This window comes from Symphalangus syndactylus, chromosome 5 (genome assembly GCF_028878055.3).
Source record: "Symphalangus syndactylus isolate Jambi chromosome 5, NHGRI_mSymSyn1-v2.1_pri, whole genome shotgun sequence".
In the NCBI taxonomy this organism is placed as follows: Eukaryota; Metazoa; Chordata; class Mammalia; order Primates; family Hylobatidae; genus Symphalangus; species Symphalangus syndactylus.
The window spans coordinates 45,704,487-45,728,952 of NC_072427.2; the positions used below are offsets into that span (position 1 = coordinate 45,704,487).

At 41.2% G+C, this 24,466-nt stretch overlaps 1 protein-coding gene and 1 long non-coding RNA gene across 13 annotated transcripts in view; one reads left to right on the forward strand and one right to left on the reverse strand.

The window, feature by feature from the left end:
• RORA (RAR related orphan receptor A) overlaps positions 1 to 24,466 on the forward strand; it is a 740,258-nt gene that overhangs the window by 700,845 nt on the left and 14,947 nt on the right. For 7 of the 9 annotated variants that reach the window (XM_063639003.1, XM_055278293.2, XM_055278295.2 and 4 more), the window contains 4 exons: positions 13,044 to 13,185; positions 16,134 to 16,529; positions 22,135 to 22,256; positions 24,001 to 24,133. In XM_063639003.1, coding sequence (XP_063495073.1) covers positions 13,044 to 13,185; positions 16,134 to 16,529; positions 22,135 to 22,256; positions 24,001 to 24,133 — 793 coding nt within the window. The remainder of the gene's footprint in view (positions 1 to 13,043; positions 13,186 to 16,133; positions 16,530 to 22,134; positions 22,257 to 24,000; positions 24,134 to 24,466) is intronic. The other 2 variants (XM_063639002.1, XM_063639007.1) reach the window with 1 other exon arrangement.
• The window catches only part of LOC129482443 (uncharacterized), a 95,355-nt gene that overhangs the window by 56,152 nt on the left and 14,737 nt on the right, over positions 1 to 24,466 (reverse strand). For all 4 annotated transcript variants that reach the window (XR_008657703.2, XR_008657704.2, XR_010120727.1 and 1 more), the window contains exon 2: positions 17,228 to 17,353. This is a non-coding gene — a long non-coding RNA (uncharacterized lncRNA). The remainder of the gene's footprint in view (positions 1 to 17,227; positions 17,354 to 24,466) is intronic.

Genomic DNA, 24,466 nt, shown 5'->3' on the forward strand with positions numbered 1-24,466 from the left:
CTACAAAAAAATTAAAAAATACTGGCCAGGCATGGTGGTGTTTGCCTGAAGTCCCAACTACTCGGAAGGCTGAAGCAGGAGGATTGCTTGAGCCCAGGAGTTCAAGGCTCCTGGTGAGCTATGATGGCGCCACTGCATTCCAGCCTGGCAATAGAGCAAGACCCCTGTCTCAAAAAAAGAAAAAAGAAGCACATCTCCACTAGACAGCATACCTAGGTGGTCTAGAGGACAGTTGGCCTAGCAAGGTTTCACTGAGGAGGAACCAACCGTGGGCTGGAGCTGAGGAAGGATTTTCCCAGTCAAGGTGGCTGGGAGGGCATTCTGTGCTGAGGAAGAAGGAGAACAAGGAATGGCAGAGGCAAAAGCCCAGAAATAGGGCAGTCTTGGTTGTATTTAGGGGACAGCACATAACTCAGTTTGACTGAAGCAAAGGGTCACTTTCTGTGGCTAGTGGAAGATAGATAAGGGTAGACAGGCACACCATCCTCAAAATTTTAAAGACTCCATTATGCCAAGGTTTTTATTATAAATGTATTTTACTTGTTCTCTTGAAAGAATCAGGGAACAATGTATTGGCACTGCTTCAGCCTGAATATTGCATTTCAGAAGAACATATGTCAGAATCCAGGCCTGCAAAGTTTTTAGTTCTGTTCATACAGACATTTCTGAGCTCTTGGAAAAGAATTTAGTTTCAGCCTTGGGTGAGCATGATGAGGGGGCATAACGTGAGCTGGGGCAGGCCTGCCAGGGAGGAGGGGCAGGTCGTGCCCCATGCCAGCAGAGGAAAAGGCCATGGTAACACTAGAGGCTGTAGATGTTAAAGTTCAATCTTCAAAGTGAATAAAAATATGAAGTGTTAGGAGGAAAATAATCATTGGTTAAGTTTACTTTTGAGAAATCATCTTGTTTGCCATTCAACTTCTGTTCCTAATTAATTTCATCATGAGATACAGTGGCTGCTCAGATGATGAGGATGAACATGTGATCTCAAGACACACATACACATACATTTTTTAACCCATATCCTTTTAGATATTTTGGCTATACAATTTTAACTGCAAGTTTTTTAATGATAATGCACGATCCAGTATTGGGGTTAGTGAATTGGTTTCTGATTACATTTAAAACCTTTTCCTCTTGATAAGACTAAGAACAAAGTGGCATTCATTTGTCCAATATACACTCATCAATCAATACATTTAAGATGATGTCTTATTCAAAGCTTCCTCTTCTACCCACTAAAGATAATTTGAGATAATGTCTCTGCGTTAACAAACATATTTTCTTAAACAATAAAAAAGCCTTTTCAAAAATATCTAGAGTGTATAAGTGATACCTTCCCCCACTGAAGTAGTTAAAGCCATTTCTGGAGCTTTTTATGTTTAGGTAAAAAGAAGCTTTTATGAATGTTCCTTTTAGGCCCAAATTGTCTTTTAGAGGATTCTAATATTTTTATCTCAGTTGTGAAATGTCGCTAGTCGTGAACTAATTCTGTCCACTTTTCACCATTGATACATTCATGCTCAACATTTTTATTTTAACGCTTTTTAATACGTGGCCCCAGTATTAGAGCTGGACATTTAAAATGAAAATTCCACTTGGGGGAGGACAAGCTGTTATTACATCCTTACGATGCCTGAGTTTTGGTTCTGTTACACACAGGCGGTAAGCGAAAATTTTTGTTTAGCTAAATCTTCCAGTCCTGTGATGAAATGCGCAAGTGGTAGGGCTGTGTTAAAACCCAATTTGCATCAAGATGATTCACATTGTTTATTTGTTTGTTGAGATCTTAATCACATCTCAGTAACTGCTGCCCTTCCTCAGCGCACAGAAAATGCCGGGACACAGCACCTGGCTTGGGGCAGGTCCCTCATGCGTGCTTGGGAATAACCATTGCTGAATGTCTTCACTTGGATTGATCTGAGTATGGCAAAGCACGGTCAAAAGCAGATATCGACACTTATCAAATATGACACGTGGGCAGCTTTAATCAGAGACCACTTGCGCCTACAATTCCACAGCGAGGCCAGTCACTATTGAACAAAAACGTAGCTCAGGAAATCTCAATTTCTGTGATTTACTGCTGCAAGATGTATGAGTATAGGGCTGGACCAGCTAACTTTCATGAATGAGGCTGCCTGCCCTTTCGAAAGAACAACTTTTTTTCCTCATATGCTTCTTTGAGGAGTCTTATTTCTGCCCCGCACCCAACTTTAATTTTATAATTTCATCTGCTTGATTTTAATCCATGCATGCTCTTTATGTTTACCCCCTCAATAAAATGAAGTTATCCTTTTTTTCCCCCTCTAGCCAGATAGTTAACTTTTGGCCCACACTGATCCAAAGATATTTCTTCCTTCTCACCCCCATGCTTCTGAGCATTCTCAACAGAAAGTTGCCAAGATAAATAAAATTGCAACACAGTACATGCTTTTACATAGAAGATTCTCCGCTTTTCTTAGTCTCAGACATAAAATGAAAGGTAGACATACACCCACTTCAGCAGTCCCCCAAATTCCAAATTTTTAGTTGTACTGGAAAATACAATAATTTGGGCAGGCATATGAGCATTCACAATAAATCACAGAGTTATGAATAAATCTTCGTTGTCAAAAGCAAGTGTGTAGCCGTTCCAAAGCGTCTGCCATTAGAATTCAGCAAGGCAGCTGTCAGCTGTTTTCTTGTAATTAAACAGCCAATGAGCAGCTAATTAAGACATATGTGTATACAGAAGTGGAAGTGGGTATGTTAATGAACTGTAGGAATCAATTCATTAAGTGAAAATTGTCAAAAGACCAAACATCAGATCAGCATTTCAGCCTGTGTTTCACTGAGAAGGAGCCCCATGCAGGAGGGGACAACTCAGAATCAGACCCCCGTTCACCTTCCCAGCCACACCCACAGTGCAGCGTCCAGCCAGCCCATGAACTTAGGCAAAACTATTAAAAACTCCAGTAGGAAGTGCCAGGCATATTTCCAGGCTTTTAAAATATATCTGACAAATGAGTGCTTTCCTACCTGTATGGAAACCTGGTATTTGATACCCTATAAAATGCCATCTCCCTCATCTGAACCATTGTAGGGAACTCGGACTACAGAAATGAAACGTGTTTTTTTGCGTGTTTGTTTTGTTGTTTGTTCATCTTTTGTTGTTGTTGTTGTTATTCAGGCGGCCCTACATGTTTGTCTTGGTGCTTTTTAGGTGGTGTATTAAGAAGTCTATGGCCTTTGGAATAAGATACACCTAGGATTCAGGAATTCAAATCCTGGGCCCTCCCCTTACCTGCTCTGTGACTTTGGGCACACGGCTTAACCTCTCTTAACTTTAACTTTCTCATTTGTAAAGCAGATATACATATCCCTACTTTGCCAATTGTAGGTTGTTGTGGATTGCAAATAATGATGGCAAAGTGTCCAACATGGTGCCTAGTAGGGAGTAGCTGCTCAGCATATCGTCACCACTGTTTTTATCACTGCCACCATTTCTTCCTCTGGTTGTTCATTCAGCAAGTATTTGTTGACTTCTCTAAGTATTGGGTTAGCTACTGGAAATAAAGAAACAAGGCAGTCAGGCCCTGGAAAAGGTAGACATTAATAATACAACAAGGGCCAGGAGGGGGACAAATACAGGACTCTTAAAGGTACACATGGGAGGGGCCCCTCAACCAGCTTTGAGAGGACCAAGGTCAGAGAAGGTTCCCAGAGCAACTGAATGTCTTCTCAGTGATTCCTGAAGGGAAGGAGAGAGTTTCTTTGGGGAACCGTGAACATAGCAGTTTAGGCTTGGTCCTTGTATGACTTTGAGAAGAGCTGCCCAGACATGTGGTCATTGCCTGGTCATCAGCAGGGAGCCATTAAGGGCTTATAAGCAGAGAAGTTACTTGATCAGTTTGATGTTTTAGAAAGATATCTTTAGTAACTGTGTGAAATGGATTGGAGAGAATGAGAATGGAAGCAGGGGTCCCAATTGGGAGGTTGTATAATAATAACAAACTCAAGAAGTGAAAGACATGGAAACTTAAGAAAACTGCAGTAAAGATGGAGACGAGTAGATGGATCTGAGAAATAGGAAGGTGCCAAGAAGCAGCCTAAGTTGGTGATGCCTGGATATGGGTGGGAAGGAGGCAGAGATTAAGTGAAGCCCATCTTTCTGCCTTGAGTAACTGAGAGAAAGATGATGCCTGTCACTGAGCAAGAAAACACTGGAGAAGACAGCTGGGAGACAGGCTGTGGGTCAAGATATATATTCTCTTCTAGGTCAGGTGCAATGGCTCATGCCTGTAATCCCGGCACTGTGGGAGGCCTAGGTAGAAGGATCACTTAAAGCCAAGAGTTCAAGACCAGTCTGGGCAACAAAGCGAGACCCTGTCTCCTCTACAAAAAATTTGAAAATTAGCCAGGCATGATGACATACACCTGTGGTCCCAGCTACTGAGAAGCCTGAAGTGGGAGTATCACTTGAGTCCAGGAAGTCGAGGCTGCAGTGAGCCATGATCGCGCCATTGCACTCCAGCCTGAGTGACAGAGACCCTGTCTCTAAATATATATATTCTGTTCCAGAAAGTCAATGGGGGCTCTAGAAGGCCAAACCACAACTTTGGGTGAATGCCTATCCAAAGTCAGGGGGATGCATTGAAACAAAGTGATGGAGAGCTGGTAACACAGCAAGAATGAGGCTCAGGCCAGCCACATGCTGGTAAGCTGTGAACAAATGGCTCTCTGGAAAGCAAAAAGTGTTTATCTGTACGTAGATAACTTTGGTATCTATCTCATTGATATAATTTTACATAATTTTCAAACAATATACAATATTCTTTAAGTTTCATATAGACAAATGATTCTCACTGAATGCTCTCATGATTTTTGCTGAACTCCTACATCTATCCCCACGGTTACAATTGAGGAAAGACTAGTTCCAACATGAATGTTGGTTGATATTTTGTTTACATTAATGAATAAGAAGAGAGTGAAACAACAAAGACATTTTGGAACTTCATTCATTCGCCAACGATGACATGAACAACTTCCTTGCTGACTCAGTTAATAGTTTTTAAATACTAGAAGAACATTTCTTCCACTTTTTATGTTATTCACAATGGGATCACTGGATATGAAGTACTGTTAAGTTTAATCTGCATTATTATAATTTTCATCAGTTTTTTTTTGTTTTTTTTTTTTTGTTTGTTTGTTTTTTTGAGACAGAGTCTCGCCCTGTTGCCTAGGCTGGAGTGCAGTGGTGCGATCTCAGCTCACTGCAACCTCCGCCTCCTGGGTTCAAGCAATTCTCCTGCCTCAGCCTCCTGAGTAGCTGGGATTACAGGCACCTGCCACCAAGCCGGGCTAATTTTTGTGTTTTTAGTAGAGACAGGGTTTCACCATATTGGTCAGGCTGGTCTCGAACTCCTGACCTCATGATCTGCCCACCTCGGCCTCCCAAAGTGCTGGGATTACAGGTGTGAGCCACCACACCTGGTCTTTTTTTTTTTTTTTTTTTTTTTTAAGACACAGGGTCTCACTCTGTTGCCCAGGCCGGAATGCAGTGGTACAATCAGCTCACTGCACCCTCAAACTCCTGGGCTCCAACAATCTTCCCACCTCACCTTTCCAAGTGAGGGGACTACAAGCACATGCCATTCCACCTGGCTAATTGTTTTATTTCCTGTAGAAACAGGGTCTATGTTGCCCAGGCTGGTCTCAAACACCTGGCCTCAAGTGATCCTCCTGTCTCAGCCTCTCAAAGTATTGGGATTACAGGCATGAGCCACTGCATTGGGCCATCACTTTTTAAATCTAGACAATAAAGCAAAATAATAAATCAAACCCTGATCTGTAACATTTGCCAATTTCTGTGGTGTAAATAATCCCACCAATGGACATTTTCAAGCCACCCGACCAGCTCTTTCACAGAATGCAGAGTAGGGAAGGGATGCACAGCAGCACAGCATGGTATAGTATTTCCACCTTCAGATATAAGGATAATTGATGTAGATAACCTGAAGAACATTGATAATAGTAAAATAATCATTAAAAAGTAGTTAATTTTTAATGTCAGGAATGCGTCAATGTGTAATAACAGATTTAATAACTAGCCTTAACAACAAAATTCCTGAAATTTTAGCACTCAGCTCTTGCAACCTGGTATGAGCCTTCTCCTGAACACCATGGCCTCTGTCCCAGTTTGCCGAGCTCCCATCTAATGGGGTCAGTGAAAAATTCATAGTGTGCAGTCATATTTTTTTTTAAGAAAAAGTATTAGGGAATAGAATTTCCAGAGAAGGTAAGACACATATCAGAAATAAAAGTCAGCGCAAGGCATTTTGAAAAGCTAGGTGAAATAAGGGAGGAAACACTGGAGAGATGTCTTTGAGACAGTAGGAATTGAAACAAAAGGTAGATATGCAGGCACTCTGCGTCAGGAAATCAAGAATGTGTGACTTTTTTTGTTTGTCCCACAATGAGGAAGATACACATAAGTGAGAGGGCACTGGACTTAAAATCAGGACAAGAGATTGAGTCCCAGCCATGGGACCTTGGACAAGTCATTTAACATTCTAAGCTTCATTTTTGTTTTTGGCAAATCAGAAAACTAGAATCAGTCTCTGGTTCTTAACAAGAGGCGGTCAAAGTCTTCGGGGAGCTTTTAAAAAATATTTACTATAAAAATGACAATTTTGGCCAGGAGCGGTGACTCACGCCTGTAAATCCCAGCACTCTGGGAGTCTGAGGCAGGCGAATCACGGGGTCAAGAGATCTAGACCATCCTAGCCAACATGGTGAAACCCTGTCTCTACTAAAAATACAAAAATTAGCTCGGCATGGTGGCGCACGCACGCCTGTAGTCCCAGCTACTCGGGAGGCTGAGGCAGGAGAATGGTGTGAACCCGGGAGGCAGAGCTTACAGTGAGCCGAGATCGCGCCACTGCACTCCAGCCTGGGTGACAGAGCGAGACTCCATCATCTCAAAAAAAAAAAAAAAAAAAAAAGACAATTTTTTTTCTTTTTTGACCTATAAAAATCGCAGTTTCTTATTGTTCAAACTACTATGTATGCCTGGACCACATCACCAAAAGTTCTGGTTTGATATATCTAAGGTGTATCTTTTAAAAGCTCTTTGGGTGTTTCTGATGCATCACCTGTATATGAACTGCTGTACCCGATAATCTCTTCAAAGTCTTTCAGCGCCAAAGGCCTGTTTGTTTTATTCTAATTTTCTACTTGCCATAGCTGCATGGTAATCTGCTGCCACTAGGTGGTGGTAGTGCGCCACAGTCACACTAAACATAACACTACCTGAAATGTATCATGGTGGCTCTCTGGCTCAAGCCCACCATGTTTGTAAATGAACATCTCCATGTATTTTAACATCCATAAAAAGTGAACTTTTATGACGGCCAAGTAATTTGTTAGCTCATCTTTTAGAAATAACAAAATTGCCTAATTATGTACTTGATACCTTTCGCAGCTCACAACTTCAGCACTTTTTTATGCCTCCTCAGTTCCACCCAAAACTCCATGCCCTAGCTTTGTGCTTCCCCTGCTCTCTGTATGACCTCCAGTCCCTGGAATTCATCTCTCAGCTCACTCACTTCTTAATCGTCTTGCAGGATTTCTCCCCAATCAGACAAAATCTATCTCTGTACTTAGAAACACACTACTTCTACCTTGAGGTAGGAAGGTACCTACCACACTTTCTACTTTTCTTCTTCTTCCTCTTTCTAATCCTTCTTCCTCTTATGTGTTATTTAACTCTTAGTATTTTATCTGTTTAATTTTCCAAACCCTTAATCCTCGAGAACCCCGCCCCCCAAGGAATACTGAAGAGGTTTTTAAAAAGAAAAAGAAGCAACCCAAACCCTCATTCTTCCTGAAATGCAAAGTTCAGTATTCGTCTGAGTCATGGAGGTTTACTTACCGTTTCTCCCTTCTCAGCTCTCACCTTATAACCCCACTTCACCTCTCGCATCTGATATTTGATAGTTCTCCTTGTGGGTATGACTCTGTTGACTTAATCCAAAAGATCGCCTTTCTGGTTCTTAGCTATGCCACTCCCAGAACTTTTCAGCAGGCATTTGCTCAGCTGACTTAGTTGAGGTATAAATGATGCTGTAAAGAATAAGGTGTGTCTGCTTGCGTGCCTGCTTTCCCCAAATCCTCAAAACTGTGACTTCCAAATAAGGGTAATCCTCTTCCAAGCAGATAGTGTGGAAGCTGGACATTGGTTCGAGCCACAGTGCCACTGCTCAAAGAACATATGGAATGCTTCATGAGTTTGCCTTGCAACTTATGGCATAATTACGCAGACATCTTTAATGATAGTTATTCTGTACCCTTGCAGTAAGTTTGTTTGTTTAAATGAGCTAGAGTGATTTAGAAATAAGGTGAAGCAAATGGGGCAGAATACTTCTGGTCAGAAATGAGGAAAAATGATGGACTCATGAGACTGATTTTCTTATGTGACTCTTAATCCAGATCAGGAGGCAACTGCAGAGAGAGATTTTGTAAAATGTCTGGGTGGTAGGAAGCTGGGTCAGCTAAAGGTGCTAAAGTGAGGGAAAACACTAATTTCACAGTAGACTGCTCTTGCTACTTTATTCTGCGTAACTTGTTTTTTACACTGCCTAATTTAATGGTTGCCCTGTATGAGAACAACTAAGGAGGAATTCTTTTGACACACAAGAGAAGCAGAAAAACAAAACAAGATGACGGTGTAAGTTCTGGGTTAAACTATGTGAAGTCATATCCTGGCTTTACCCCATGCTAGAGCTGGGACTCTGAGCAAGTCACTACACCTCTCTAAGCCTCCGTTTTTTCAGCCTTAAAACCAGGGAAATGATAGGATTTGCCCAATATTGCCCTTGTCAGAAGTAAATGTCACAATCCGCATAAAGCATAGAGTGCCTAGTACGAAGTCAGTGCTGTTTTAATGGTATTTGGGATTTGTTTTAATCAGGTACCATATGACACACAGATCTGGAAATGACTGCCATGCAGGAAGAAGTTTGTTACACAGTAGTCCCCCCTTAGCCTCATGGGAATGCCATGTGCTTAGATACTGTTTTCTCCCATACATCCAGACCTGTGATAAAGTTGAACTTATAAATTAGGCACAATGAGAGATTAACAACAATAATAATATAGAACAATTATTAAAATATACTGTAATAAATAGTTATGTGAATGTGGTCTCTCTCTCTCTTTGCTTCGCTTCTTTATCTCTCTCAAAATACCTTAATATGCTTTTACTGCAGTTGACAAAAGTAACTGAAACAAGGAAAGCAAAACGGCGATTAAGGAGGGAGTGCTGGACTCACAAATCCCTAGAGACAGGGCCCATGCCACGCCATACAGGGGACACACAGGGAAGCACCAGGGTCAGTGAAGGGGAGAGGGATGTGGGGAAACACTGCCAAAAGCCTCCACGGTGTTTTCCACAGGAAGGAAGGCGCAGCAGGATGAGCAGGATTAGGATAAGTGGCTAGTCTGAATCATTATAGACAGCGCTAGGAAGTAGGGGCTGTCCCTAATTGTCTGGTACCTAGCCCTAGGGTGACCAGCGCAGGGAAATCATGGCGAGAAGCGTAAGGGCCTGATGAAAGTGTCCTGGGTGTGGGCTCTACCCTGCTTGGTTTTGTGTGAGAGGTGGCTGACAGCAGGTTGTTTGCTGTATGTAGGAGTTATCCAGCCCTGCAAGGGCAGTCCCTCCAGTGTCTGCAAAGCCCTAAGATGTCTGCATCCAAAATACAGAATAAAAAGATATGGTTAATACAAGTACTCAGTAAGACTGATAATCTGCCATCATCATCCTCATGCCCTTAAAGCAGAGCTAACTGATGATTAATATATGGCTTCTATGTTAACAGTCTTGGACTTTATTAATGGTGGGTGGAAGTTAACTTAATGTGTGTGTGTGTGCAAACTAAAAAGTGGCATCCTTTTCACTAATGACCCAACCATTATTCAAGAGCTGTGTCTAGTTAGGGATTTCAGACTTTTGAAAGAAATGAAGAGATAATGCCAGATACATGGGCTCGCACTTGGAATCCCAGCTACTTGGGGGGCCAAGGTGGGAGGACCACTTGAGCCCAGGAGTTCGAGACCAGCCTGGGCAACATAGCGAAACCCTGCCTCAGTTTTAAAAAAGAAAAAAAGAAGTAGTGAAGAAGTTGGGGAGGATTCTGAGAAGAAATATGCAAGGTGGAAAAGAGCCTAGAAAGAAAGGTGACAGATGCTGGGATTTGGTTTTCAGAAGAGATATCTAGGAAATAGCATGGCAGCCCTCAAGTACTAGCGCCACTTAAAGAAAAAAAAAAAAGAGATCAGACATTCCCGATATTCGGTGATCATACAAGAAACTGTAACAGGCTTAATGTGAAGCAAACAAAACTCAACTTCAGCTAAAGGAAAAGCAAATACATTCCTGATTTTAAGCATCCACAGTGATGCCTTTACACAAGGGTATGAACGGTGGGAGAGTCTCAAGGAAGAGATAAACACCTTTCAGCTTGGACAGAGATTATGTGTCTCAGAGGAAAATGAATACCTAGACAGCTGACCTCTTGGTATCTCTAAGGATTATCTGCCTCTGTGACCATTTATATTTTCTTGAATTCTCTCTAGTAAGCCCCAAAGAAAGCTTTACTTCTTCTCACTTCCTTTTCACAGGGGAAACACACACACACAAACAATAAAATAAAATAAAAAACATAGCTTTAGATATTTTTCAGAAGAGAGAGATTGCTTTACAGAGGAGGCGGCACTTGATCGAGGGTAGAGTTAAAGTACAACAGAGAGACAGTCTGAGACATGAGGCCCCCAGCCTTGCCCATGTCAAGGTTAGCAAGCAGCTTGGCTGAAAGCAAGAGGAGTGAGAAGTCAGGGTCCTGCCCTGTCCCATCCCAGGTTGGATTTTCCAAAGAACTGGAAACTGAGGTCATATACATCAACTTAGTCGACAAAGGCCCCCAGCCATTACAAAGGAAGGCAGGTGCACTTCTTCTCAAGCTGCCCACATACCTTCCCATCTGCCTATTGTAGGAAAAAAAAAAAAAAAAGCACAGATAAACAAAAAGAAAATTAAAATCTGATTGGCCCCATCAACTATTGCCAACAATTTGGGGCATAATTTTCCAAATCTTCTTTTATAGTAAATATATGGGTGTCCTTTTTTTCCCCAAAACTTGGATTATACTATGTTTAGCTCTTTAGTTCCTTTTTTAAACATTCAATGGTATATTTTTATCACCTTTTATATCAGTAATTATATTTCTGAAATACCATTTGTAGTGGGTGAATTCCATTGTATGAGTATACAATATGACTCTTTTAATTCAGTAATGTTGGACAGTTAGGATCTTTCTACATTCTATATATTATAGATAGTACTGTGAAGAACACCCTTGTGTTCTTAATATAACCATTCTTCATATTTCTTTAACGTATATTCCTTAAAAGGCTAGCTCAGTGGGTAGGCTTTTTAAAAATTTTTGATACAACTGCCAAATTGACCTCCAGAAAAATCATTTGGTGAGAGAGCACCCTTATCAGTTTACCTACCACTCTGTTAATTCTTTAGGATTTTACCTCTCCCCACTAGTGTCACCCTCATTGGGGTCATCTATATTCACAACTAAAGCTTTGAAGGTAATAATTCTCTTTTGTACCCTTCATGGCTTTGCTTCATGGAAATGACTCTACTTACCTTATTTTTTTTCTGCATACATCCCTAGCTTGCAAAACCACTGAAAGATAAATCAGCAATAAAAAGATAATAAGGTGGCTCATGCCTGTAATCCCAACACTTTGGGACTCCAAGGCGGGAGAATTACTTAAGGCCAGGAGTTCAAGACAGGCCTGGACAACACAGTGAGACCCCCATCTCGACAAAAAAAATTATATCTATATATATATATTTATGTATATATAATTAGCCAGGCATGGTGGTGTGCACCTATAGTCCCAGTTATTCAGGAGGCTGAGGCAGGAGGATGGCTTGAGCCCAGGAGTCTGGCCTGGGTGACAGAGCAAGATGCTGCCCCCTCCCCCGAAAAAAAGCCCCCATGTGTTTGGAAATTAAGAAATATGCCTCTAAATCATATCTGGATTAAAGAAGAAATCTATTGAAAATGAGAACATGTTTTTCACTGAATGAGAATGAAAATACTACATAGTAAAGCTTTTGGGTTGCTGTTAAAACATCACTAAAAGGAAAACTTGACACTCTAAGAATAAACATTGAAAATTAATCAGCTAAGAATACAGCTCAGGAAGTTAGCAAAAACAAACAAAAATAAAGTTACTGAGGTCAGTAGCTCCTTATAGATCTTTGTATCCCCTCTCATTTCCCAAATAGCACTTGACACCAGAGGAACTTGATGAGCATCGGACTGGATTTGTTCAATCTTTAAAGGCCATGGTTCTGAACATGTATTTCTAAACTGTCAGGGATGAGGGAATATTCCCCATCTGATTGATCTGCTGAAATAATCCATCCAAGTGTTATCTAATGCTTGCAATAGTAGATTCGGACTTCGGCAGTGAGAAACGCCTAAAGGGCCACGTGTTGAAGTCGGCTAGTGAAGATTACCATGGTTCACCAGGTTCGCAGTGCCCTAGGTTATGGTGTGGCTGCGTTTTCCTTAACTTGGATATTCCAGGGAAGTGTTTTGTATTTATTGTACAAAAAAAATCTGTTGGAGATAAAGGCTAAAGGTAAGTCCCGTTGTATCATTCCATCAGGCACATTGCTTTTGATCATCAGAAGCCAAGAACAAGGACCTGGTCCTGTGCCTTTTACATGGGCAACTGTCTGTTGAAGTTGAAGAAAGTTTTGCAGGTATAAGGGATGGAGGATTAGGCCCTGGGGATCAATTTTACTCAAGGAAAAAGAAGTGACTTTAATTTCATTAATGGTCTCCTGCATGATTCTGCTACAAGTTTAATTCTCCATTAAATATTAATGCCGCTCAGTGCTTAGCATCTTGCCTTTAGTATCATACCACTCATTCTGACACTAACCTGTTTTATATTTTTTAACCGTATCACAGGGATTTTTCAGGAGAAGTCAGCAAAGCAATGCCACCTACTCCTGTCCTCGTCAGAAGAACTGTTTGATTGATCGAACCAGTAGAAACCGCTGCCAACACTGTCGATTACAGAAATGCCTTGCCGTAGGGATGTCTCGAGATGGTGAGCTCTCACAGCTTGAGTTGTACAGTTGCACGGGGTTGTGAAAGTGCCTTCTGAAACCTGGACTCAGATCTGCCAATATCTGCCCCGCCTGCCCCCTCCTCATTATTCCACCTTATGCCCCGCCCCCCATGCTCCTCTGGCAGCTACATGGAACTCACAGCAGCTGTTTCCTCCTCTTCCTCGTCCTCAGAGTCAGCCGGCTGGCTGATGGGTGGGGGTGGTGTGGAGGAGAAGTGTCTTGTGGTCAGAACACCTTCAGATTTTTGATATTTCAGCCATTATAGGTAGGTCAATTGATTGACGGTAAGTGTTACCTGAAGGCCTTAATAAAGATGCCTCCTCTAGGCATTTTCCCCCGCAGGAAACATGAACCACAACTGTTACTTGCTTTACACTAGTAAGTCTATTGGAGGTTGGGATGAAGCTGCTTTTATGCTAACTGGATATTTTGAATCACATGCCAAAGCCAAATATTTGTACATACAGAATGTGTGAAAATAGTGCAAAGCATGGCTCAATGACAAGTGTTCTTTTCATTAAATGAAGCTACTTTAAGGAATAGAGACTGTCTACCATTCAAGTACAAAACATTTCAAGATCTTCCTGGAAAACTTATCGTAAGTGCACTGAATAATCAACACCAGATTTCAAGACAGTTATGCTGATACGTGGAAACTGGGCAGAAAGCACAGCGGGTCCATTTTAAGGATTTTTCCAAATATACCAGCTGGCTCTCTTAAGAGATCCCTTTGAAGGAAAATGTCTCCTCCAATGGAATTCAGCCTGTGGAAAAATACTTCAGAATGTGGAGCAGGCTTTCCAACAGCCTGCCTTCCCCATAATCTGATGTTCTTAGCGCCTGTAGATCTACATAGGCACGAGTTCACTTTTGTTCCTGCGTATTCTAAGAGGCACTCTATGCACCACTACAAAAGTGAAGCTTTTGACATTGGAAGATACAAATCACAGAACTTCCACCATATTCTCAGAAATTCCTGTGACATGCAAATCTGCAGATTTCATCTTCCGATGGTACTAAACTGACAAAGTTAGGTATATCTCATCAATTTGTAAGTTTAAATCACAAGTTGTGTGTGCATTTTCTCAAGAGCTGGTCCCTTTATTTCACTTACAGGATATAATTACTGCTGTTAATACAAAAGTTAAATCATAATTGCGGAGTCACAGCAGAAAGTTTCACCTGTGGGTATTAGGCCCCTTGGGTGTCCTAGAAAATTTTTTTCAAAACATTTAAGCACCTTCAGTATGCCTTCTGAAAATTTTGCAAATAAGAAATAGCACAAGTTGTTGTAGGCATAGAAAGAAGTCTGGAGATTATGAAATTATGGTTCTGAAATTCAGAGCCCACATCAGCCTGGTTGCTGCGTGAGAAGCCCCACCCAACTTTGTTATCTGAGTTGTGGAAACTGGAAAGTGACCAGTATTCCAGCTCACTTGTTTCCTCTGTGAACAAGGACAGGGCGTCCTCTTTGGCAATAAAAGAATTCACCACCTGGCCACTGTGGGGGCCTTGGTTCCCAACTTCATGTCCATCTATCCTGCCTCCTGCCCTAGACTCTTATAACTACGATCATAGTCAAGTGGATGAGTGCATCCACCCCATCAGCTATAAATTTAACCACAATAAATTAGGAGAACTAAGTCCCTCCAGCAAAGGCTGAGTCTAGCTGAAAAATAAATGAGTTCACGGAAGAATTCAGACCAGGAAATCATAGGGTTGTTTGTTTTTGTTTTCAGTTATCTTGGTGTTTTACAAGAATTCATTTGATATTCTGAATGAACTGGAAAGTTACTATAGTGATTGCTCCACTTTAAATATGGGGACACATCCTAAAGAGAAGCATTACAAACAGAAATCTGCCCAACAAGGATTATATAAGGATCTTATATTATAATGCCATATTTGTCCTTTCCAAATCCTGATGCTGTGATTACTTGAGGCTAAATGGGAACAGCAGAAAGTGTTTAAAGATGGGTCCGACTGGGTGTGGTGGCTCAGCAGTTTGGGAGGATGAGGCTGGAGGATTGCTTGAGCCCTGGAGTTCCAGACCTTAAGCCAGGGCAACATAGCGAAACTCCATCTCTACATAAAGTGAAAAAATTAGCTGGGTGTGGTGGTGTGCAAACGTAGTCCCAGCTACTTAGGAGACCGAGGCGGGAGGATCACTTGAACCTTAGGAGGTTGAGGCTACAGTGAGCCATGTTCACATCACTGCACTTCAGCCTGGGTGACAGAGAGCAAGACTCTGTCTCAAAATAACTAACTAAATAAATAAAAATAAAGATGGGTCTCAGGGTTCCACAGGGGCTGCCGTGATCCATGAGTGGAGGAGGGGGCTTCTTAGGTCAGGTACTCTGATGTAATTCAAAGAATTACAGAGGCCTCGTCCAGTTCATTCAGACCTCACAGTGAAGCTGCAGAACTGGCCATTTGATCAGGGGGAACTGTCGGAGCGTACAGGACAGTGAACTGAATGAATGCTGAGGTTTGACTGCTTATTCCTTGATGAACCCTTGAGTCTTTGCTTACCTGTGCCTTGGTCTGAACGTGGGAAAGAGGTAGCCTAAGCCATCTGCATGGGGGAAGAGTGAACAAGCCCATTAAGTTATCAGTGGGGCCCAGTGGAAATAGGGGGGATGTGACAGCAGGGAAACACAAGTGGCACCTGTCTGGGCCTCTCCTACCTGCACCAGGCCTCTTTCTGAAACATGAGTTTCTCTGGGATGTGTGTTTGCTGTTGGGGAGCTGGAGTGAGTCTGTATGGGTTGGAACTGTTTTCACCTCTGAATATGTCCTTATTTTGTGGTCATGCAGTTTTGGATTGAGATTGTCTGAGACTTCAAAGGAAATCCCAAAAGCTCGCAGGAGAGAATATTGAAGAAAAGCGCATTGTATATAGTACGGTTTGGCTTTTTTCTTCCAGCTGTAAAATTTGGCCGAATGTCAAAAAAGCAGAGAGACAGCTTGTATGCAGAAGTGCAGAAACACCGGATGCAGCAGCAGCAGCGTGACCACCAGCAGCAGCCTGGAGAGGCTGAGCCGCTGACGCCCACCTACAACATCTCGGCCAACGGGCTGACGGAACTTCACGACGACCTCAGTAACTACATTGACGGGCACACCCCTGAGGGGAGTAAGGCAGACTCCGCTGTCAGCAGCTTCTACCTGGACATACAGCCTTCCCCAGACCAGTCAGGTCTTGATATCAATGGAATCAAACCAGAACCAATATGTGACTACACACCAGCATCAGGCTTCTTTCCCTACTGTTCGTTCACCAATGGTGAGACGTCCCCAACTGTATCCATGGCAGAATTAGGTAATGGCATGCATGCTTCTCCTGGGATGCTCTATTCATGCCCTTTGAAGTAAAAAGGGGTATGTCTGACTTTCCTCTAATGAGTTCTGCTAAATGATGCAATTCACCTCTACCATTTGGGCCACTTAATTTTCTGCCCTGCCCCCTTGCTTTTGACCCTCTGCTGTTTCCCATGGTTTATCCAATACATGCATTGACCTCTCAGCATTAGAAATGGGACAAAAACCAACAGAAGCAGTCTTTGAATTGTGCAGAAAACTGTAAGCTCAGGAAATGGCTACATTAACTTCATTAGTGATTTACTTTAGTTATATTCCAAGGATTGCTTTATACCTAAGGTGACAAAAAAAAAAAAAAATGGCAGTCCACAAACTGAACTTGGCCCACAGACATATTTTTTTGACCAGTGCAGAGTTTTAAAATTTTTGAATCAGTTGCTAATATTTAAATTTGGATAATTATACCCAAAAGTTCAGCTTTTTTAGCTTCTTGTGGGAGGGGAAAAAATGATCTATTTACACTGGGCCAACATTTGTGAATGTCAACAGCCAACTGGCAACAGCCAGGGGCTTACACCTTTCAATGGGCCTACCCCACTCCTGCCATTTATATCATATGCACAGCCCCTGTAGGCATCTAAGTTTTGCAACTCTAATATACGGTATAAACGTTCAACAGAAATTAGCTTCTTTACTTACCAAAATGTTCTGATGATGGATATTGGTGACAAAATTGATGTAATTCACATAAGGCTCACCATGCAAAAGACAAAAAACTGTCCTTTTCTTATTGCTGGAACATTACTGCTTCTTGGGAGATGTGACCTAGAAATGTTGATAACACAGACAATGGGCAATTTTCCATTTCAAGGAAGTTGTGTTAACATCGGCTGTTCTATTTAATCGATTTTTAAGTACAGCACTATTATTAGAAAACTTTGATAAGAACCTTTGTAGTTTTTGAATTTGATCTGCTCCTCCTGGTGGTTCCTCACACAAGGTTATAATCCTTTGGGATATTTCAATTAGTTGCTGTGGAGATGACTAAGTTAATACGAGGAGAGAATGAAGACTTCAGATGGAAAAGAAACAGCAGGTTCAGACTTGAGCACAGAGATCCTCAGTTCACAGAAATAATGGCTGTGTTCTTTAGATGGTCTCTCTACCTCTGTACCCCATAAAACATCTTTTAAGTGAGTGAAAATTTATATTTCCAGTAAAATCTTTCTCCAAATAGAACAAATTGAATGTTCTTTACGGTTTTTACACAAGCATCTCTTTATGGGTCTAAATTTAAATCCTCAAGAGCAGGGACATTTTAAGCCTGGTCTTTAACCACTGAACAGCATTAAAAGGTGTATTGCAGCTCTTTTGATTAACAGAGAAACCTCTGAACTAGAAGCCAAGCTGAGCAGAGGTAGGTTTGGTTTTTTTTTTTTTTTTTTTTTTTTTTTCTTGAACTAGAACAAAAACCTTCCATTTTGGTCATGAAATCTTGGTTGGTTGAGCCTTAAGCAGAACTGTAATGAGAGTACAATTTTCAGATATGAATAAGGATTTGATTGAAAGCTGACATGATACCATGAAAAATGACCTGATTCATTTTAGGTTTGCCTCCACCTTACCATAAATACTAGTGACTCTGTCCTGTTTGCTTGTCAAATGTTCAATCCTGAAATAAATCCATAGGCCTTAGGCAAAGCGTTGCCCTTGAACATGGCACTTTGGCTAAAAAATGCACTGATACCGAAGTGGGGCCAGAAATGGCTGAGCCGATTCCCTGAGGCTCCCGGACAAGTCAGCTTCCTCTTCCATGGTCTCACTTTCCAGTGCAGTCTGGGAGCACTGCCCCCTCATGCTTGCTCTATGTGCTTTTAAATTAGGGATTTTTCACAGGTGTTGTGGCATTTTCCAGGATAAATTAAATGAGATAAATCACTAGGAGAATTCTCAAACCCAAAACTAAACTAGCATTTACCTGGAAAGTATATAATTGGGTTCTAATTCTCTTATTCCATTTATACATGCAAAGTGTTCCAGGGAGCTAAGGGTATCATGAAAGTGGCCCAAATCTTGTTGCTGCTTCTCCAAAGCTACTTAAATTTTCCCTGGTATTTCTTTTGGGGCTTAAAGCCTGCTATCTCTTTAACTAAGATTCTTGACTTCATTTCAGGCTAAACTTTGTCATCAGATTTTAAACAAATGAAACCAATTGTATAATAGGAAAATAAATTATAAACCAACACATCCTAAGTCTAATTCTCTCTTTCAAGTGTAGTATGCACAACCTATTACTTTTAGTGAAAAATATGTCTTCATCCTTGGCTAGGAAATTTTGCCCTTGGTGTACAATTAGTACCTGAATTATACATTTCAGATAAACAACCTAGGTTTTAAGTGCAAATTATGTCTGTTACTATAATTGATATCTAAAGCTTTGCGCAGGAGAGACAACTGATATATTGGGCAAAGCATGAGACAAGAAATCCGCTTATATGGGTTGTGGTCCTAGCATTAATATAAGTTATACAACCCAATATACATCACGTAACATCTGCGAGCTGTAGTTTCTGTACTCCTAGAATATAAAGGTCTGTGTCTGAATCATAGCTCTGCCACTTGCCAGCTGTGACACCTTGAAGAAGTCACTTCACTGTGGTTCAGTTTCCTCATCTGTAAAATGGAGATAATACTAGTACCTTTCTCTTGGGGTTGTTATAAGGATTGAGAAAACATACATATTCAGGATAGACACAAATTATGTGGGACTGGCATATAGTAAGTGCTATATATGTTAACTGCTATCATAATTATTAATGTCATTATTATTTGTTAAACAAGGACAGTTTGGACCAGATGCTGTCTAAAGTTCCTTCCCACTATGAAAATCTGTGACTAACTCAGAAGCGAGGACTTCCCATCTGAAGTATCAAGGCACTGGCTGTATTGCTGAAGCAATCACATGACTTGCCCCAGTCACAAAGTGAGGTAGACTATAGATTATCTGCTGAGCTCAGACAGAAACCAGGTCTCCTAACTCCTAGCCCAAGGTATTTCACTATTCCAAACTTTATCTGAGAGACCACGCTTAAATTCTCGAATTTTATTCAGCCTGACCATACTCGCCTGTGCTGAAATGGAGATTTAAAAATAGCAAAGTGTCTAAAATCTTACACTTGCCAAATCGACTATGAATTGGAATGAAAGGCTGTTGGTGAGCAGATGGTGTGAATGCAACCACTGCCCTCTACTGGTATGTCATGTACATTGCATGATTTGTTGTCTCACTTTTTATTGGCTGTTTTAAATAGGGATAAGTGGCCACAGTTTCTTAAGACAAAGTGAAACCACAAGATGCTAAGTATCTTATTAACTAGAAATGAAACATAACCTGGAAGGAAATGCTATGAGCCTCTTCTCATCCTTCACTCCACAGCATCCCCCCCTACTTCCCTGTGAAGACTCTTCATCTTCATCATTTTTTTATCAGCAAAAATTGGTTTACATTCTAGAAACGATCTTATATAGTGAGAGTTCTTTCCAAAAGAGGTAGTTCACTACCTTATTTATGTATTTTCTTGTTTCTTACTCCCCATTATTTTTGTCTTTACTCACCTATTCTCCAGTGTCACTGATTCTAAGACACGTAATTTACTGGCTTCTCCCTCTCACTCTCAGTTTCTCATTCTTTCCTTTACATTTGTTCTTGTATTTGTGTTTTATTTTTTATGTTATTTATTCATGCTGTTTTAGTGTCTATGTGTTGCCAAGTAGGGCCATTCAGGTTTATTATGTTTCAGTGTCTCTAAGGAGATTCTGGTTTCCAGCTCCATTTAGGTGAACCTGCTCTGTTTTCACACAAACAAGTCTGCTTCTGTTTGACAAAAGCAGTAACAAATTTCCAAACAAATAGATACTCTCCCTAGTGTTGCCAAGTTTGCATTCAGCACCGTTCTTTTAAAATGACTTGCCTATTCTATACTCAAAACCCTAGGGAGAGGGATCATTTTTTGATATGGTTTTATATTCATGGGATTTTGTCAATTCTTTTAAAAAATAATTCTTTAATCATCCTTCCCTTCCAGAACAATTATTACCAAGCTGCTCCAAATTGTTAGTTCCTGGCATCTAGATTCTAGCAGCCTTCTATGTGGTCCTCCTGCCTGAGCTTCTCTGTGCTTCAATCCACCAACCCCAAAACTGCTTGTTCCATTTCCCCAGATATAATTTTCTTTTTTTTTTTTTTAAGAGGGAGTCTCACTCTGTTGCCCAGGCTGGAGTGCAGTGGTGTGATCTCGGTTCACTGCAACCTCTAGCTTTCAGTTTCAAGCGATTCTCCTGCTTCAGCCTCCCAAGTAGCTGGGATTACAAGCACCCGCCACCACGCCCAGCTAATTTTTGTATTTTCAGTAGAGACAGGGTTTCATCATGTTGGCCAGGCTGGTCTCGAACTCTTGACCTCAGGTGATCCACCTGCCTCAGCCTCTCAAGTAGCTGGGATCACAGGCAGCCAACACCACGCCAAATTTTTTTGTATTTTTAATAGAGACAGGGTTTCACCATGTTGGCCAGGCTGGTCTTGAACTCCTAACCTCAAGTGGTCTGCCCAGCTCATCCTCCCTAAGTGCTGGGATTACAGGCGTGAGCCACCACACCCAGCCAATCTCTTCCTTTTCTGACAGCTTCAATTACTTTTTTCTTTCTCTTCTTCTGTAATTCAACTTCATACCTTATTATCTAGACTTGAATTGTCCTTCCAGTGTGTTCATACGTGTTCACCAGGTTACAAGTTCCTAGAGAAAACTTCTTTGGCCTCTAGGTCTTTAATAACTTCAAACTCCTTACGCTCAAGTATAATAATAACTAATATTCTGTAGCACATTCAAAGTAATCCTCCCCATTCTAAGGGCTCAACTCTTTTAATTCTCATAGCAGCCCTATGAAATAGGTACCATTTCCCTCATTTTACAAATGAGGAAACCAAGCACAAAGAGGTTAAATAACATACCCGACCAAGATCACACAGCTAGTAAGTAGCAGAGCTGAGATACAGACTCCAATGGTCTAGCTCCAGAGTCTGTGGCTTCACAACTACACTATGCATAGCCACATGGTACGCCCTCAGTAATGCTTGTTCTGCAATTTGCAGGAAAAACAAAAGAAATACCTAGTTGTCACCATAAAAGAATATCATTTTCTAGTTTTTCAAGAATAAGAATAATCCTTCCCAGGTCAATGTTGTGTGGCAGATGTGTCTTCATAAAAATGCCAAGAAGAAATACCACGTCAATCATTTCCTATGTCTATCTAGGTCAATATTTTTTCATTCCTAGACAGTGGTATAAAGGCACAGAACAAGGGCAAAGTCAGGAGGGTCTTTGAAGTCACCAAGTGTTATCTTCAAATGTTGGCTTTGCAAAGTCCCTATCCTCCTTCACATTCCCAAATACAAAACAGTTCCAAATTACTTGTTTAAATGTGTACAGACAGTCAAAACCCGCACAGCACATTGTTTTCTACTTGTTATTTCTTAAAGCAAATATTAAATCACTAATTATTCAAAGAACTTGGCTTTTCATGTTTGTGATCTCCCATTTTCTCCTTAGAACACCTTGCACAGAATATATCTAAATCGCATCTGGAAACATGCCAATACTTGAGAGAAGAGCTCCAGCAGATAACGTGGCAGACCTTTTTGCAGGAAGAAATTGAGAACTATCAAAACAAGGTATGATCTGAGGAATTTCTCCTCCTAGGATTGAGGCAATATTGGGAAGGGTGTTGGTATAGGAAAGTTGGTCAAGAGTTCACACAGACCAAAGAATGAATGTCATCAGGTTTCTGTTTAAATATCTTTTTTCCGAAGCTGCTAATGTATTGAAGCTTTGCCATTTTACTGAGATGCCTGCATGCAAAATTTCAGCAATAGCAAATAATTTCTATTGTGCTTTCTAGGTATACACATACCTCCTTCCATTTGTCAACAGGAGAATAGATTAAGCAGCTTCCAAAAGCCTAAATGAATTGAGAATTGTCTCAATATCACAATCGAAGATTTTAAGGTCTGGAAGTTCATGTAAAATAATCTCAGCCTCATGTTTCTGGAAGTCGACAACGAAGCCTCATGTTTCTGGAGGTTGTATTAGGGAGTATATACAAAAAAAGTTTAGAAGCTGTCATCATAACTCCAGTCTGAACATAGCAATATGAGGCTGACAAATAGTACCCTACTTGCCTTTTTCTATAAAACACCCAGATCAACAAGATTATCTAGGTGAATCCATTTTACATTTGAGGAAAACTAACATCCGTTGGCATGTCTGGAGAGTGAAACATCAGGACCAGATCTTGACTCCTGGCTCCTAATTCAGTGTTCTTCCACCCTATCATATCAGAAACAGTCTGAAACTAAGATTGGAGAAACAAGTTAGCAACAAAACAGATCCACATCATTCTGTAACTGAATTGGAGAGTGTGAATATAAAAGGAATTTAACAGGACATGTTGGGGAATAGCAACACATTGCTTTGTTTGCCTTCGAGGTAGCAGGTAATGCCAGCAGCCAAAGCTACAAAGAAGAAGCAAGAAAACAGTAAGAAGCAACAAAGTATATGAAATGGGATTTTAGAGTCAGAGATGCTTGGATTTGAATCCTAGGTCCCATATCCACTAGTTTTTTGTTTTGTTTTGTTTTGAGACAGAGTCTAACTCTGGGACTACCGGTGTGTACCACCACGCCTGGCTAATTTTTGTGTTTTTGGTAGGAACAGGGTTTCACCATGTTAGCCAGGCTGGTCTTGAACTCCTGACCTCAAGTGATCCCCCTGCCTCGGCCTCCCAAAGTGCTGGGTTTACAGGCGTGAGCCACCGTGCCCAGCCAGAAAAAATATTCTTATGAAAGTGAATTAAAACAAGGATGTCATAAAGCACCTAGCTCATAGTAGGTGCACAATAAATTCAGTTGATTCCTCCTTTCTCCCTTCCCCCAAGTAAAGTGGTGTTAAATTTCCCAAGGCAAAATAATTACTTAAAAGATCCAGGCCGGGCATGGTGGCTCATGCCTGTAATCCCAGCACTTTGGGAGGCCCAGGCAGACAGATCACTTGAGGTCAGGAGTTCAAGACCAGCCTGGCCAACATGGTGAAACTCTGTCTCTATTAAAAATACAGAAATTAGCTGGGTGTGGTAGCAGGTGCCTCTAATCCCAGCTACTCAGGAGGCTGAGGCAGGAGAATCACTTGAACCCAGGAGGAAGAGGTTGCAGTGAGCTGAGATCGTTTCACTGCACTCCAGCCTGGGTGACAGAGCGAGACTCCATCTCAAAAAAAAAAAAAAAAAAGAAGATCCTACTTTGCCACTCTTCGTGGCCCAGGGCTAAAGCAGTGGCATGCTTTGCTTTCATAACTCTGCAGCTTCTGCTACAAAACCTAACATCTTCCTGGAGGATGTTAATGTGTTTCCCTCTTTAACAGCAGCGGGAGGTGATGTGGCAATTGTGTGCCATCAAAATTACAGAAGCTATACAGTATGTGGTGGAGTTTGCCAAACGCATTGATGGATTTATGGAACTGTGTCAAAATGATCAAATTGTGCTTCTAAAAGCAGGTATGTGCTTTACAAGTGAATTTTGAGATCTCTTCCTAACCTTTCACCCACTTATTAAAGAAATGCTTGGTAAGGAAGGTGTCGGGAACAGTTTTTCTCCAATGACAATAGCTCAGGTTTTTCTTAGCAGAAATGGAGTTCTTTTCAAAGGTTTTGAGGTATATTCAGGAAACATTCCCCCCACTTTGCATCTCTTCTGGGTGAAAAGATTAATCTGAAGGTCACCTGCATTCCCAAATTTTCCCATCACCTGTGTTTTGTTTCTACACTCCAAGTCCTCCAAGTTTATGATGTTAGGAAGAAGGAAGTAGAACTCAGAAAGATATACTTGTT